We start from the raw sequence: 13,240 nt of genomic DNA, 5'->3' as shown, positions 1-13,240 counted from the left end.
TATAGATAATCTATGTGTTTTTGGTATGTGTATCTTATTTCAGTTCCATATCTATACTGCATTGTAATTTTATGAATGATATCTGAACATTTTTAATTACCATAACATTTAGATACCTAACTCAGGACAAGAGTGCAGCAAATTATTTTCATGCACTGTATTGATAGCATGCTTAATTGCATCGTCCCTATCAAATAACCAATTTCTGTTAAAATGTGAATTGTAAGAGTAATTTCTTAAATTTAATCCTTTACTTCTTTACTTACTCCTCCAGTCAGCTGTACTTCATACACTACCATCTCACACTCAACATGAGGTCCTCTTGTCCCTGTAATATTTGTTTCAGTAGGTACTGTTTTCCCTCATTTTTAATGTCTCCATGCCAATGCTACCAATATAAATTCTCACTGAAGTATTGTACAAGTAAAAAAAATGTGATTCTGAAAAATAAGTTTTCAGTTCAGTTATTGTATATGACTGTGGACAATAATGAAAAGATATACAAATTTAAGGGATTATGCCCTGTGAATAATTGGTATGCAGTGTATACATGTATTTATATATGATTGTTGTGCCTGTTAGTCTGCATATAATTCAGTGAATATGTTCTCTCCCTTTGTCTTCAGATATGTAATGGACTTCATGTGTACACAAAATGTGCCATATTCTGGGTTATGCCTCTAGATGGAGCTCCTGTGTTATACAAACCTAACCTAATACAGTCACTGAACACAGTGGCATTGACATTACTTCTTGTTAAAACTGACTCCACAAATTAAAATAGATATGCACAGTCCTCATTTGAAAGTCATTGATAATATTTTGACATAACACACATACACACATTATATGTCAAAGAATAATTTATTATGAACAAAGGAAGCTGAAAATTTAGTACCCATAGGAAGAAAAATGGACCCAGTCCTCTGATGGCATATGGCTGGCCAACAAGGTTTGACTTTAACTGTCTCTGATGATTCTGGTCAGTTTCTGGATCTTGGTCTTGGTGGACATGTCGACATACTTATCGCCAATACTGACAATCATCCCGCCCAGGATGGAAGGGTCAGACTACAGGAGAGGGGGACGGAAATCATGATGATATCAAAATATTACAAGATGAGAAATTTATAGAATTGAAAATGCATCACAGAAATTGCTATTGTAAGATTACAGCACCCTGTACAACAGTACAGTATTATAGACACAACTGTCACAGGAAAGACTTCATGGCGTATTTAAATTGATAATTGACATTAACTTGTAGGTTAAGGACACTCTTTGTGACAGTGCAATTATTAAAGATGTGTGTACACTGCAAATGCTTGACAGCTGAAAAAAGTTAGGGTGAATAAAGCCAATTATGCTTTCGGGTGATTAAAAATTTAAAACCTTTACAGTCAAAAAAAAAAAAAAAAAAAAAAGGAAAATCTTCTCACCTTGGTCTCCAATTTTAGTGTTTCCCCCTTTGCCAGGAAGCCATTCAGAGCGCCCTTCAAATCTGCCAGGTTAGCCTCATCCAGGGGCTGATGGATGCACATATTCAAAATTCATTCAGTGTCAAAATTCAAACTCTTATATCCCTTACACCGATCAGCAGTAATAAATACATACACTGTGCATACAGTTACCTGTGCAGTAGTGACCGAACAGATGACCTCTCCACGATGAGCACTCATCATTTTGCCAAATGCACCAATGACATCTGCAGTCAGCGTCAGACGCCCATTCTCTGACAAAACATCTGAGGGTGACATCATATAATGGTGTTATACTGGGAACACAACATATTCTCATTTTTTGAGCACTGAATAAAGGAATGCACTGGTAGAAAAGTGACAAATGACAGTGACAAAGTCTGAAAAGCTGTTGGAAAAACATTGTAAAAAGACAGATGACTGCAGAGATTTTAATCTTTTTCAGCCTATCAAAACATTATGCAAGGCTTCAAAACTTAGTTTCTATATTGCAAAACCTCATTAGATTTCAAGCTTTCAAACAGTTTTTTTTTTTTTTCAATTTTGAAACATGACATGATGTTAAGCACAATATCAGCAACAATTTCAGATATAATTTGACACTCTTCCTTTAAGGTACGTATTCTCTTGACTGTAAATTCCTAGCAAAAATTAGAGTTGCACGCATACTGTGACTCTTCAATTGGATGTTAACCTACTACAGTGCTGTGTTAAGTCCTACAGTAAGTAAGGACAGGTATATTGGTTCATACTGGCCTTCAAAGTTCATTTGAGTTCAAAGAAAATGATTTTTTTGTTTGCTACAGATTGATTATTGCAATTGGACCTTGTGACAGAGTTGCACAAAATCAGATAAAAAGTCATCTACAGTTACCCACATTATGCCCATTACAACAAACATTTGGCATGACACTCTTTTCCTCCTTTTGATGAGTACAGACAAAAGTTAGACATTTCTTACATCAGAATATTTCATTAACTACAAGTTTGTTTAGTTTCAGATCCCTAAGCTTTGTTATTCTCCCAGGTCCACTTGTGGGAGTCAGAGGGGCGGGTTTGAGCATGCATGTGTACGTGTGAGACTACAGCCTGACTCTACACTGGTGTTTCTAATCAGTCCAACTAGGACTCTCTCTGCTTGTGTGTGTGTGTGTGTGTGTGTGTGTGTGTGCGCGCGCGTTCAGAGAGTTATGAGGTGTGAAAACCTGAGGAATGTTTTAAGAGAGTTATATCTAGGGCTGTAGTCCAACTGATGCAAATCCTGCTGCCAAGGCCAAAAAATACAGGCACCATAATTCCAAGCAAACACAAAACAAGCTGATTTCACCGATTAGTTTTCTGGCAGAAGTTGTACCATTCAGTGAGATCGGCTGGTGTAGTGTTGTAGAGTGAAAACACAAAATACAGATTTAACTACAGCTCGATTAATTCTGGATAAGCAACAGAAGCAATGCTTAACACTGGATATTAACCTTCTCATGCAAGTGCAACTAAAGTTCTTACGACAAGGTTAATTGACGTAGGATGACAAAGGGCAGCAATGTGCGTCCCCATGCACATGCACTGGGTGCACACTAGGTGACTGAACTGCAGTTACACCCATACATCTTCCGTTTCATTTCTCCTAAATGCTACATGGTAGGGATGGGCGATATGTTATCGTTTGCGATATATCGTCAAAAAAATTCCCCACGGTAAGAATATGTCATCTCGCGATAATAACGATAAACTCCTGTTGATGACGTAATTACGTGCGCAACGCACTCGCCGCTGGCAGCTCACACGTGTGTAGCACAATAACAAGCATGGCGGAAGGCGGGGCTGATAGCGAAGAGCTCGTTGCTAAACGAGGCTCCAGCTCGATTATCTGGAACTGGTTTGGCTACAGTAAGTCTGACGTGGAGCAAACATCTGTCATATGCAAAGTTTGCAAAAAAGCTGTGATTACAAAGGATGCAGTACAGGTGTACTACTTAAACTTAATTGGTATAGTTTAGTAGCGTATTTGACTACAGTAAGTATTATTTTTGAGCAGTATTTGTGGGGTTCTCAAGACTGAATGCGGTGATAGATTTGTAGTCAAAAAGATGGAGTTGAATTGTTTTATATTTTTTATCGTCACTTTTATCGTTATCGCAATAAATGCCAGAAATTATCGTGATAAAATTTTTAGTCCATATCGCCCCTCACTACTACATGGGGCGTTTAATAGTTATCAACAGGTTCAGGAGAAAGCACCTCCTTCACTGACAACTGAGGAGACTGGTAAAACAGCAGTGCCACCACAAGAAGAGTAGCTATGCTGTGCTGATCCGGTAGAGCCACGCAAAGGTATGTGGTGACACCCCAGAGGCTGCAGCACATACTGAATGTTGCTTACGCTCTCCTCAATACAGCAGAGGAGGTGGAATGACACTTCATGTCAAAACTGGGTCACTAGGTCTTTACGCCCCCATCCTTTTTTGAAAGCCTCTCTTTTAACAAAACTCAACCTTTACTGCGCTGCTGTAAAGAACTTTCTTTTATGTACACATCAAAGATGGACAACAGAGTTTTCAGACACTAGTAGTGCGAGTGAGCAAAGTGGACCTCCATATAAAAACAAAACACTTTTCAAATGTTTTTTGGGTGGAGTCTGTATGCAGGGAAGGTGCAGATTATGAAGGCAGGTGCATCACTAACTCCTGGTCATCACTTTTCCCTAACTACAACCTCTCTGAGGCGGCGTGTCTTGGACTTTATGGGTATGTCTGGCAGTGGTGGGCCTGTCCTGCAGGGGTGTGTTTGGGAGTCTGCAAGCTGTAATTAGATATGCTTGCGTTCTCAAGCATGCACACAAGGACATATGAGCACACCACAAACTCTGAGGTGATATAGTACACAACAAATACAGTACATCTGTTTATTGTGCAGAGCAGGAGCCAATTCAGGTTGCTTCTCCTCACTGCTTACTCAGTAACCAAGTCAACGGAAGAAAAAAAAAAAAAAAAAAAAAACAGACGAAAACCAGATTGTAATGTTGCGTAAAGAAAAAAGTCACAGCCAAAAGGAGACCATGTATTGGTGGAGAAAAGTGAAGGTACAGCAAGCACTGCACTGTTCTTTCGCAGATGGCCAAGTTAGTTTACTAGCTAGTCTAGCTAATGTTACTCATGCAGCAATCCTATACTGAAGGAGGAAATTGAGTAAATGACGTGCCAATTGATGGAGTAGCTGACCTGGTTACCTGAAAAGCCTGCAACGCAGACCATGAATCAAATGAAGGGACAAGAGGCTGCTCTCCAAGTTGCTGAAGTGAAATCCAATTAAAATCTGTAGCCTCGTAATCCTTAAAGGAAGACTTAAAGACTTAATGTTGTCTAAACTTATTACCTTCAAAAAAACATTTGGAGTCATCGGGGTCTACCAACATATTCCATGTCTGTACAAGTGAAACTACAACTGTAAACAAATCAATGCTGTTTACAATGGAAAACTCTATTAGCCATCTTTGTCTCCAAAAAAACCTTAACCCCGATTGCTAAAGTGCATGCAACAGTGTAACTCAGAACCCTGACATCTCCAGATGTCTGTCACCGATCTCCAAAGAAAGAGCAACAGCCTACTCAGTTTTGCTGGCGCCCAGTCTAACTGAATTTTTTTAATGTCCTTTCACAATTCTCCTGAAGTTTTGCCAAATGCTATCCCCTTTTTCTTCACTAAACAACAGATTTTAGTTTCTATTCTCAATACTCTTTGGTGTTGTGGATGTTTTAGTGGTCTGGCAAAAACAGAGGCCTCATGGCCAATTCCAAACAAATCAATAATTACAGTTAATTACGTACAGATGAACGCAAGAGTGTGGAGGGGTTGTTTTCTTGTTGAACCTACAATTTAATATCATTAATTGATATTCCAAGTTCACTATGAACAAAATGATACATATACTTACACTGTCATGTAAGTATAATGATCTGCTTAATGACATGAGAAGTAATACAATGAAAATAAACACGAATCAGTGCAGTCATTTATAGTTAGTACTGGATGTGTCTACAGTTTCAGTATGGCTCTAAACCAAGCAACATTATCGGCTAGCGTGAGCAGTACCCAACAGAAGCTCAGGAGAAACCCTAGTCATGGCTTAAGCTGCTGCTACGTAACAACTAACAATCTTACTGGAGCTGAAATTACAGTTAAAGTTTTATGTCCAGTACACTAGTAATATCCTGATTGCTCCCCTCGCAAGACTCTCCTTTTTACAAAAACAAGATAGCCAGTGGCTTAAAGATAGGTCTAAGCATGCAAATAAGACATTTTTAGACCGTGAAACATAAATACTTGATAAGGACACTTTTAATCAAGAACATTCTGGATTCAAATGATGGGATGACGAGTTGCTTGGCTCTGTCTGAGATGCCGGCCAAGTGGTGCATGACAGCCTGGATCAGGTTTTGTTCTCAGAGGACCACAGGATCCACCCGTCCCCTTCAGCAGCCATCAGGATGAGCTGGATCAGAGTGACTGGATGAGAGACTGTTATGACCTGAAGGAGTCCTCTGTATGGGCGAGGGTGCAAGCTCATTTCATCGACTGGCAAAGTCCTGTCTGGCCTGATTTAACAGAATGCTGCACCACAAGGCCCGAAGTGCGGTGCAGCCGATCATTTCACCTGGAACAGCAGCGAGGGCCAAGAGCCTCATTGCATGATTCTGACAGCAGATTTTGCCGATTAGATTCCTCTTCTGGCTGCATGTATGTCAACATGTCAATCAGCTGTTGTAGTGTTTGTTTCAATTTAAAATCTGCATACTATTGGACCACCTGGCATAAACAACACGACCTACATGTGAGCATGCAGATAAAAGGGGTTGACGAGATGTTAGCATGTGGCACCAAAAGTTTCCACTTATCTAAACAAAGCAAGGGCAAACTCCCTGCAGTCAGCATTACAGAGAATGCTGACAACCAGGACCAACCAGTTCCTTACCCACCCCCCCGAACAAAATGTACTTAAAGTGCACAGCTACTTTAGCTAATCGGACTCCAGTGGTGTACCAGCCACAGATCATGTTTGACAATGCCTTAAGTATACTAAACTTATTAGTGTTATTTTCATTATTATTATTATGTATGTATGTATGTGTAGGAAAACGCATACCTACTTTATTTTATTGGTTTATCATGACTGAGAACCTACACAGAAAACTTGTTCATGTGTTTATTTCCAGCAGGCTAAAGTACTGTAATGGCGTCTTCACAGGTCTTAGTAAAAAAAAAAAAAAAAAAAAAAATCAGCCAGACACCTAAATCCTCACTCACACCAAGAAAGTGGAGCACATTATACTGGTCCTTAAATCACTGCACTGGCTCCCTGTGTGGCAAAGGATAGATTTTAAGACCCTATTTCCTATTTCAAAGCACTAATGCTCTCGGGCCTACATACATCTCTGATTTACTTTACGTTATGAAGCATTCAGGCCCGTCAGGTCATCCAGGACCAGTGTTCCAACAATCAAAACAAAGCAAGGGGAGGCAGCATTTAGTTTCAATGCTCTCCACCTGTGGAAAAAGCGTCCTAAATATCTGAGGTCAGCAAACAGCCCCACTTTGCACCGGGTTCCCTCGAGCCTTAAACTGAATGCACCCATTGCCACTCATCTAACAAGAGGCGCAAACACATTTCACAAAAACCTCTGATAATTGTTAAACACTGGGCATGTGTTTCGAGAGAAACAGGATCTATTATGTCAGTCAGTTTGTAAATGTAGAGGTAAAGGCGACATTGATATTTTTAGGATATAGCCTGCAACACTAGTGCATGCTCTATAGGGAAGCATTTCAGTGTGTATGATGCACTTTTGGAAAATGGTCTGAAAACACTATTAGGGTATAGTGAGGATAAAACAACAAAACAGCATTTTAAACTTTACTCAGGCTGGTGTGGACATAGTCTGAGTTTGCTAAGTCAAATGTTACTGTCCATACAGTACTTATGGCTATGACCTGATCTATCCAGGATGAAACTGCCTGTGAGGGAACATTTGCTCTAAGTGTTGATCGCTTACTCCACACATGAATTATAAAAAAATGTCTGCTGAAAAGCTAAGGAAGAAAACAATTCTGAAACCTACTGTACCACTGAACAGGTACGTAGGATCCTTTTAGCAAGGATTTTACTTCTAACGGCTGTTTCATAATCGACGCAAAGGCACGCAAACACGAACGCATCATGACGCGTCGTGATGCATTGGCGGCCATGATGCGTCGATGCGTCGCAAAATGTGTTGTCCGGATTTTTGTAACACGACGCATCGATGCATGTAATACCATGCGTTGCCAGCAGGCGTGATAATGCAAGCGACGTACCTGAAATTAACCACTTTCTGTATTCACAGAAGAAGCAGGTTGAAAACATGGCAGATGAAGAGGAAAAGCAGTGAGAGCTTGTTCGGGTGCACCCCCATTTGTATGATAGTCGAGTGCCCTGCACTCGAACAGAATAGCTATTGAAAATGCGTGGAAAGAGGTTGCCGCATCAATGGGAAAGACCACTGAAAAAGTAAAAAACGATTGGAAGACTGTCCAAGATAAATTTGTTCGTGCACACTGATAGTATAAAAAGGTCTGTAAAAGTGGTGCAGGGAAAACGGGGTTTGGATACCCTCTGATTCAAAAACTGACTCTGCTACCTTGCTACCTTGCTCGCTTGCGTTCAATGTGTTGACAATGAAAGGAAGTGCGTTGCTTGCGTCACTTGCTCGTGTTGCGTGTGTAGACTATGAAACAGCCCTAAGCCTACCGAGTTTGTTAAACTGCATTTTCTACTGTCGTTCACCACAGTGCTTCAGTCAACATGTTACAACGCTCAGTGTGCCCAGTCTTTTGTCATTTTTTTCCATTTAATTTTAAGTGTCAGGGTTGCTCTAGCTTACAGGCATGTGCAGGATGGCCACATAGAAATAAAACTTTGTAATAAATGGTAACTCACTGATGAAGTTAATGGTGATGGGAGAGAGGTTCTCCTTGCTCAAGGCCTCAGCAAAGGTCTTTTGTTTGAGGCTGCGCTTGACATGAGGGTTCAACACAATGCTGGACAGCTTGGGGTCTTTTATGAGAGTCTGAAAGTTAAGAGAGGACAAGTTGTTAAAGGAAGCAGGCAAGAAGCAATGGTCACAGCTTGAGCATGACCACAGGAAAAAAACACATTATCAAAGAACTGGTTGTTTCTCCACTGACTGCTGTGGATCTGCTTTGCAAACCACATTTAGTTGCTGTTAGCTGCTCACCAAGGCATATACAAAAGTTTGATTACAAAAAAAAAGCATCTTAACGCACACTGACTTACTTAAAAGCGTCTCAGAATAAAAGCCTCAAGGCTCCATTCAAGGGCCTTTTCAAGTGGAAATCAAACTGACAATTCATCCCAAGATGCATCAGCAAAGATTTTACCGAGAATTGAACAGATATTACTCCCATTCTAAACTCACTCCGTGCAGGCTCTTCATGAGCTTTTCTAGAAAAGAGGAGATGTCCTTAAAACCAAAATACATAACATTTGACTCATCCATGGGAGGAAGTGTGCTAAAGGTAATCTGGACCAATCACTGTAGGAAGAGAACAAACTGAAGATTTTTTTTCCCTTCCTTTCTTTTTTAGCACTTCCTGACTCGAGTTCCCCCTGTCCCCATCTGACCGCCTAACAGCCCCACTGGTTGTGTGTGTAGTCTGCAGCAACAGCCCTGAGACACACTTCCCTCTGTCATCACTTCCCATTGCCATAGTTGTGTAGGAGCTTGGACTGGATAAATACACTCAAAAATAACAAATAAAATTCAGACAAGCATAACGGAAATGACAGGGCAAAATTGTAAAATGGATGATTTTACCTGAGAAGTTACTCTTTGAACTTACATTAACTTTGGATCATATCACAGATGTGCAATTAATGTTTTTTAACTTTGTGTGTGTGATGGTTTGTACTTGATTTACTGTGGTTGATCCCTGTTTTTAACTAGCTATGTGTAACTTTAGGTGTATTGCACTGTATCATACTGTATTGTATTTTTTTCTTAAAACTTAACTTTATCTTTTATAATTTCGTAATTGTCAAACAGTCCGCTGAAAAATAACTCCTATCCATGGTGTTATACATGACTGCTTACAAGTGGTGTTAGCCAACCGTAATTTGAATTGTAGCCAGTTAATTAAGGTCTATATAATTTAGTTTATGCAAAGCTGACTCCATGTCTGCCATGCTGTCGTGCGATAGTTCATTTTGGTGTCACCAAACCTCCTGAGGTGACCTTTATATGTAAACCAGAGCTTCAATTTTCTCAATTTAGAGGGAATGTCAGAAGGCTGAACAGCCACTTGCCTTCATTTCACTGGCTTACTTGGAAATTTGACACCCTCAAACATGGCTGCAGCTTGCACAAACAAATGCAAATTGTATGGTTAGAGTCTGGGCCAAGTGTTAAGGAAATGAATAGGGATGTGGGTTTCAAATTCACAGTATGCTCCTGTTTGTCTTTTTACATTCATTCCCTGTTAACTGCTTTTAAAAAACTGCACAGACAGGGATGGTGGTAGATTTGACTGCAGTCTACCCGTAATGAGACCTATATGAGTAAAAAAAAAACAGGCCACAGGTATGCCAAACTGCTGCTGCAAACACTTTAAAAACAAACAAATTATTTTGCCTCAAACAGTGTAAATGTTGTTTTCTGCTAAATGGTGTTACATAATTTTTGAGCAGGCTTCAAATAAACTGGCAGTTTGGCAGAAATTCTGCATGGACCCCACCGTGAAATATAGCTGGCCAGCTGTAATGCTAATTAACACCAAAGGGCTGGTAATTGAAAATGATGGGGCAGAGGATGACAAGAGAAAACAGGCGAACAAATGAGCGAAAGAAGTCAGCCGAAAATTACTCACCGACACTCGTGCCAGCTCTCCTTCTACTTGGTCCAACTTTTTCTGTTTACTGGCAGCAGAAAACAGGGCGGTGGCATAGCGGCCTTCCACCCCATAAACCTGAATGGGGGGCTGAGGAGGGACCAAAGAAAGAGGCTCAGAGTGTGAACACTAATCAGTAATGTGTAAGTAGCTATGTAAAAATGTCAATAATAGATGGGGTGCATGCTTTAATAGCCTGCTAGTTGGGTCACACACAGTGCACTGGGGATATTCACTTGTACTCGACACATATTTTGACCTTACAACACGTTCTGCTTTAGAGTATTAGATTCAGCTTGGTGGAGAAACCTGATGATTTCGTAGCTTTCTTAATGAAGCTTCAAATGTCATATCAATAAGAAAAACTTGAATAGATTTAAAGTTTCACAAGTTGTTGACCACACCTGTGGACTTGGAGCAGTCTGTTAGCCCATCAAATCCACTATGCTTTCACTGGGCTTATGTGGGGTTTATGTGGCAAAGCAGCAACCAGTCACTCAAATATCTCAGTGTTGCAAGAGCTGGGAATATTGTGCACTTTTTAGCTGAGCCAAACAGAGCTGGATAGTGTATGACAAAGATGAGTGGTCTTGTTTGGTGCCAATGCTTTACAAAGCGCCACTCATCAGACCGAGAGGAAAGCATTAGTGTAACAGATCTAGCTCCACCATCTGACTTGCTTTATTTCCACAGAACGCCGTCGGGAAAAAAGAGAGAAAGCTGTCCAAAGCCCCTGAAAAATCTCTCTCTCTTTATGTCTTGGACTTAAGGTGTCATCAGTTTGTTTCACAATATTTGAATACCAAATAGATCTTCAGTCATGCTTTACCTTGACAAGCTTGGCTGCTGGCCGGATGGCTGATGTGCTGAACTGACGCACCTGTGGAAATCAGGAGGGTAGATTGAATTGCAGAGCAAATAATATCACTGAGTCAACCCCTGCAGCGTGCTAGATCTTGTTATAATGCAAATATTTTCTGTTAAGCCTCTTGCTGGTTCACACTGGCTTGACGCCATTCACTCAGCACCTTAAAAAAATGCTGAATTTATGCACGCTATCCACGCAGCAATGACCCCTCTTCCTATGTAGTGAAAGCACATAAGAACAGATGGATAGTTGATATATTACAGTTGGAAAAATGGAGCCTGGTTCCACAAAGTATTTTTGCAGTGCAGTGCTCGAACAAACACAAAGGAACCGAGACTCTTGCAGCTGCGTCTTTACAATGCATCACAGTTTCTACAATGCAGCTAGTAGCAGCAGTGTTATGGTGACTTTGGCTAGCTGGAGGAGAGACTGAACTGGCAGAACACGAAGTTTAAGAGAGGAAAAACGTCACTACATGCGGAGACATGCATAAAAACAGGTGCAATTACAAGTTAGACGCGCTCTTCTATTTAAACAGGTGACCCAAAAATGCACACAAGAAGAGAAATTAACTCGTACTTGCAGCGCCAAAGCCAACGCTGCCATTTTTCCTGAAGCGGTGCGACTGACTGGGTCAAACCCGTCGCTCTTGTAATACGTAACAGGGGCATTCTGGGACTTGTAGGCTTATCTCCAGTGGAAATTTCCAATCTATCAGTCTAGAGTGGAAATTTACTCTCTGGCTGTCTCCCTGTACTAAGCAGCGCTGTGCCTCTTGGAGGATGTTTTGTCGCTAGTCACCCGCTCCTCCAATGCTTTTATCATCAGGCTTATTTTGACAGCTTATTAGCGTGTTGTTATTGTCAGGAATCAAGATTTACAGATGCTGCAGACAAGAGAAAGGAAGCTGTGCGAGTTTTATGGCCTCGCTTAACCTTTGCCTTCATTTCCCAAAATCACACACACACACACACACACACAGTCCTACAGCTTAAACTTACCTAAAGCTTGCAACCCAAATTAATAACTGGTGTAAAATTAGGAATATTGTTATATAGGAAATCCTATATAACAATATAGATAAAAACCCAATTTTCCGATGGGGATTGATAAAGTATTTCTTACTGTGATTCTGCATATGTGATTAATCATATGCATGCTCTAATAACTAGATGCAGTCCAGAAACCCTAACTTCATTGGAGAATTTGACTACTGAAAGCTGTGGATTAATATTATTATGCAGCAACCACAGATGATGACGGCGCAAGAGCTTTTATTATTATCTGGTTTCCTTTGCACGGTTCTTGTATAGTACCCATTTCCCCTTTATCACTAGCTCCATGTTGCCGAATGAATAACCTCAAGTGTGCCAGGACAGTTCTAAAATCGAAATGCAAAACATGTGTTGCTTGTAATAGAGCATGCATAACTTTATAACTCTTGTGGGCATCATTACTTGCTGGCATACGGGATGAAATTCCATTCGAGGGAGGCTGTGGTGAGAACAATGGTGAGTTAATATGGTCAAGGCGCAAGAAAAAGTTATTGAAAAACACTGGATTTGGACAGATCAAAGAGGCAGCAGTTGACTGTTTCCAGACTGTTCCACATTACAAGGGTCGCGTTAAAATCAGATTAGAATTAAGAGTCCCACAGTAAGCCAGATAAGGACTTCTAGTAGTTTCCACTAAGCTTCAGGGACACACAGGAAAACACATACCCATTCCAATTTCCTTATCATTTAAAATTTCTTTTCTTTTTTCTTTTTAATTCATTTGACAATGATAATAACGCCTGGAACTATAGCCTGGAGTGTACAGAAACAAACTTTGGGTAAACTACGATCTCCCGCTGATAAACAAACAATAACAGAAACAAACATTAACTGCATTTGCATAAAAATTATTACTAGGCAAATGCTTCTTTTCATTAAAAGACCTTATTAGTATACAGCTC

The 13,240-nt window shown here is 40.3% G+C and overlaps 1 protein-coding gene across 1 annotated transcript; it reads right to left on the bottom strand.

The window, feature by feature from the left end:
• Positions 1-848: 848 nt before the first annotated feature.
• LOC115380359 (ATP synthase subunit O, mitochondrial-like) lies at positions 849-11,933 on the bottom strand. The gene is made up of 7 exons (XM_030081501.1): positions 11,863-11,933; positions 11,245-11,295; positions 10,395-10,505; positions 8,449-8,578; positions 1,632-1,744; positions 1,440-1,526; positions 849-1,071 (listed from the first exon to the last, which is right to left on the bottom strand). Exons 1-7 carry the CDS (start codon positions 11,887-11,889, stop codon positions 961-963), a joined length of 630 nt encoding a protein of 209 aa, XP_029937361.1. The 5' UTR covers positions 11,890-11,933; the 3' UTR covers positions 849-960.
• Positions 11,934-13,240: the final 1,307 nt, after the last annotated feature.

The sequence above is a fragment of the Myripristis murdjan genome, chromosome 21, assembly GCF_902150065.1.
Source record: "Myripristis murdjan chromosome 21, fMyrMur1.1, whole genome shotgun sequence".
Lineage (NCBI taxonomy): Eukaryota > Metazoa > Chordata > Actinopteri > Holocentriformes > Holocentridae > Myripristis > Myripristis murdjan.
This window is presented reverse-complemented; position numbering and strand designations above follow the sequence as displayed.